General features: G+C 51.3%; 1 protein-coding gene across 1 annotated transcript in view; it reads left to right on the top strand.

Moving 5' to 3' along the window:
- Positions 1-1,142, top strand: part of STK11IP (serine/threonine kinase 11 interacting protein) — a 14,304-nt gene extending 13,162 nt beyond the window's left edge. The window contains exons 23-24 of the mRNA XM_007445851.1: positions 18-265; positions 993-1,142. Coding sequence (XP_007445913.1) covers positions 18-265; positions 993-1,142 — 398 coding nt within the window. The remainder of the gene's footprint in view (positions 1-17; positions 266-992) is intronic.
- The last annotated feature ends 3,384 nt before the right edge of the window (positions 1,143-4,526 follow it).

The raw sequence follows: 4,526 nt of genomic DNA, 5'->3' as shown, positions 1-4,526 counted from the left end.
TGCCACTTTCCCTCCAGGGCCTTCTACCTGCCCTGTGTCCCTGTTGCTGACTCTGTCCACCCTGTACCTGTTAGAGGAGGACCCTATAGGGTCCCAGGCAGAGCCCCCTCTTCCAGCGGCATCGGGCGAAGCCTCTGAGAAGGCCCCACCCCCCGGGCCAGGCCCTTCAGTGCACGTCAGGGAGCAGCAGGCACTCAGCAGCCTGAGCTCCGTGCTGCTCTATCGCGTGGCCCCGGAGCACCTGCGGCTGGTCTTCTACGACGAGGTGTGGGAGTGTGTGAGAGGGAGAGGGGCTGTGTGTGTGTGTGTGTGTGTGTGTGTGTGTGTGTGTGTGTGTGTGTGTGTGTCGGGCTGTATGGAACTTACCACGGGCAGTCAGGGTAGGGGGGAACACAGAGAATTAGGGTGCAGGGAACCGGGAGGCTGTCACGGGGGGTTTGGACAGTAGGGAGGGAGGCAGTTGTAGGCAGTGGAAACACCCTAGACTTGAAGCCCAGCCTTGTGTTAGCTGGGAGGCCCTCCTGAAGCACCTGGCTACTTGGAGTTCGTGTCTGCTGGGGCCCGTGTGCCAGCTGTGTGATCTTCACAGCCTCCATGTGAGGAGGTACTACGATTATTAGTCCAGTTACAGTTGAGAACACTGAGGCTTGGGGATGTTAACCAACATGCCCAGGTCACAAGTGGCAGAGCCAGGACTGAAGCCCAGGCAGTTCCTTGGAATTGAGTCTAGAACTGATGATATTCTGGAAACAGGGAGGATTAAAGAAACCAGGTGGTAAATGCGAAAGCCCTTTTGGGGCCTTCAGTCAAGGCTGGTTGGGTTCTGTTTAAAAAACTCAGAGTCAGGATCTTTTATGGGGAGTGACACAGGCTTGGGGATGAGAAGAGGCCATGAACCAGGGAGGGGAAGTGGGTCCTCCTGAGGCCTTCCCTGCCTCCCCTGCTCTGGTGTGGCCCTTGTGAGTCTCACCTCACTACTGGTTGTCTGCCAGGTGTCCCGCCTGGAGAGCTTTTGGGCACTCCATGTTGTGTGTCCGGAGCAGCTGACGGCCCTGCTGGCCTGGATCCGGGAGCCCTGGGAGGAGTTGTTTTCCATCGGACTCCGAACTGTGACCCAAGAGGCTCTAGACCTTGGCCAGTGAGGCTGCCATGCTGGTCCCGCCCCTGGCCTCAGGAGCCACGGCTACAGATGTTCTCTCTCCAGACTCTGGCTGCGGACTTCTCTGGCCTTTGGGCACTGGTCAGCAAGGCCCCAAATGACCCACAACTCAGGGGCAGGGTGAGAGGACTGGTCCAGCCTCCAGATGACCTGGCCCGAGGGAACGGGCTGAGTGGTCAGAAGGAATGTTTCTCCTGCACTTTTTCTCAGGTATCAATAAAGTTGTTTCCATTTCGGATGCCGTGGGTGCAGTTGGATGTGTCACTCGTGAGGCCTGCTGTTCCCCTACTACTTCTGACAGAAACTGCCCCGCCCATGGCCCTTCCCCAACGGACAGGCCAAGCAGCCTGTTTGAACTGTGAGACCCCATCTTCCAACCCTGCTTTTTGCCCCCGCTGATGGGATCCAGTAGGACTCCTACCCATGGGCACCAGTCCTCAGCCAGCAGCACCTGTCATGAGGCCTGGTGTGGAAATCACTGCCTAACAAAGAGCTGGGACAGTTACATTGTCACTCTCCTGAGTTTCAGCTGGGAACTAATGAGACTCTCAGGCCGTTGGCAGTGGGAGCTGAATACGAGTGTGACTGGGGAGCGGGTTCGTGGCTCCAGGCTGTGGAGGGAGGGCAGGCACCTGGTGGTTTCCGTTCCTGCCTTCTTGTCAGTACTGCCTCACTCAGCGCAGGGGCCTGGTTGGGTTGACCCCACTCCTTTCCCTGTGTCTCTATGGCTGTGGTGATCGGTTCAGGAATTCCCATGTGGCCCGGTTTGGCCTACCAAGGCCCAGTCCTGGCCTTTTGCTGGAACAGCTGAGAAAGAGGCAGGTTTCCCCCAGGAGGGCTGCTGAGAGGATGAGCCTGCAGCTGCTGGCCCTGAGGGGAGGTGGAACCATGCCGAGACAGGGAGGCAGAGCTGAGAGGGGGGGCAAGCAAGGCCAAGTCTGGGTGGTGTCCGTGGAGTCCTTGGGTCCAGAGTGACCGCAGGCAGATAGCCCTGCAATTTTAGGTTATGTGAGCCAAAGGGGACCCCGTCGTTTTTTCTGTTCGGCTTAAGCTAATTTGAGCCAAATATGAGCTGCTGAAAGGGTCCTAACTACATACACCCCTATTCTGACTTGACCCAGCCTGAGTAGGGATCTGTTTCCTGCACCCGAGAATGCACACAAGGGGAGTAGTGGCTCCCACACTTTCGTGTAGAGAGGTCCTGGTAAAAGGGCTTGGGAAGGGAGTGTGGGGATTCCCATTGAGCCCCAAAGCCTGGCTCTGTTTGAGTGTGTGTGTGGTTTTGAGAACTAATGGGTGGGCCTTATTTCGGGAGCAGGTACGTGCCAGGCACTGAGTTCAGTGTTGACAGTCTGCTCCACGCAGGGGTCCTGGGAGGTGGTGGCATCTTGTTACAGGTGAGGAAACTGAGGCCTAGAGGAGGTGGATGATTTGCCCAAGATCTCGTCAGTAAGTAGAGGAGACCTGATGAGTCCAGGCTAGTATGACTTCAAACCTGCGCTGTCAGCAAACCGCTGGGCGCACTGCCTGCCCCTTCACTGCAGCGCGTGGGCCTCTGTGCCAGCCCCGCTTAGAGAGGGATCACTGTGCACTTTATCCTGGCCGTACACTTGTCTAGGACGGGGAGGCCCAGATGCACCATATTTGAAGTTTTTCTTTCCTCCAGAGTGTGGTGAGATGTTAGGAGAAGTATTAATTCATGGGTGGTTTTCACCCCTCCCAGCTGACTGGAGAGAACAAGATGCCAGATCTTGCAGTTTTAAGTGAAAGGGCTAAGCTGTAAGAAGAGATTTGAAAGGGACCTTAACTAGATAAGAGGTCTGGAGTGGGAGAGGGGAGGGTTTTTAGAGAAGAGCATTAGAGTCAGTGTTGGTGCAACTCCCCTGACATTGGGGGCTCTCAGGGCGGAGGACCCTGTGCCTTGCTCCCTGTTTGGTATTAGGAAGGACAGTGACCTGTCAGATGCTCCCCAGGCCACTGGGGCAGATGGAGATATGGCAGTTGGGAAGGACCTGGAAGAATAGGGCTGGTGAATAAAAGCAAAAATAAATAAATGAGACCTAATTAAACTTAAAAGCTTTTGCACAGCAAAAGGAACCATAAACAAAATGAAAAGACAACTCTCAGAATGGGAGAAAATACTTGCAAACGAAGCAACCAACAAGGGATTAATCTCCAAAATATACAAACAGCTCATGCAGCTCAATATCAAAAAACAAACAACCCAATCAAAAAATGGGCAGAAAATCCAAATAGACATTTCTCCAAAGAAGACGTACAGTTGGCCAAAAAGCACATGAAAATATGTTCAACATCACTAGTTATTAGAGAGATGCAAATCAAAACTACAATGAGGTATCACCTCACACTGGTCAGGATGGCCATCATCAAAAAAATCTACAAACAACAAATGCTGGAGAGGGTGTGGAGAAAAGGGAACCCTCCTACACTGTTGGTGGGAATGTAAATTGGTACAGCCACTATGGAGAACAGTATAGAGGTTCCTTAAAAAACTAAAAGTAGAGCTAACATATGATCCAGTAATCCCTCTCCTGGGTGTATATCCAGAGAAGACCATGATTCGAAAAGATACAGGCACCCCAATGTTCATTGCAGCTCTATTTACAATAGCCAGGACATGGAAGCAACCTAAATGTCCATCAACAGATAAAAGGATAAAGAAGATGTGGTACAAATATACAGTGGAATATTACTCAGCCATAAAAAAGAACGAAATAATGCTATTTGCAGCAACATGGATGGACCTAGAGATTATCATACTGAGTGAAGTAAGTCAGAGGAAGACAAATATCATACCACTTTAATGTGGAATCTGAAAAAATGGTACAAATGAACTTATTTACAAAACAGTCACAGGTGTAGAAAACAAACATGATTACCGGGGGGAAAGGGGCGGGGGGGGTAAATTGGGCGATTGGGATTGACATATACACACTACTATATGTAAAATAGATAACTAATAAGTACCTACTGTATAACACAGGGAACTCTACTCAATACTCTGTAATGGTCTATATGGGAAAAGGATCTAAAAAGAGTGGATATATGTATATGTATCACTGATTCACTTTGCTGTACAGCAGAAACACAACATTGTAAATCAGCTCTACTCCAATAAAAAGTAAAAACAAAAACCAAAAAAACCTGAGCAATATAAAAAAAATTAATGAATAGGGCTGGTGACGTTTGCTCAGATTTCTTTTGACTGGAGAAGGGAGGTGGCCCAGAAGATCCTGCAGGCCTGCAGTGGGGCCTGGAGGTCAGCTGAGAGAGTGCTGCAGGGGTCACGTCAGGAGAACGGGATAGGCCTGGCCCCCATGTGGGGAAGTGACCAAGTTAGACTTGA

Source organism: Lipotes vexillifer, unplaced genomic scaffold (assembly GCF_000442215.2).
Source record: "Lipotes vexillifer unplaced genomic scaffold, Lipotes_vexillifer_v1.1 scaffold965, whole genome shotgun sequence".
NCBI lineage: Eukaryota > Metazoa > Chordata > Mammalia > Artiodactyla > Lipotidae > Lipotes > Lipotes vexillifer.
Note: the sequence above shows the minus strand (reverse complement) of the source record. Positions and strands in the feature narration are given on the sequence as shown.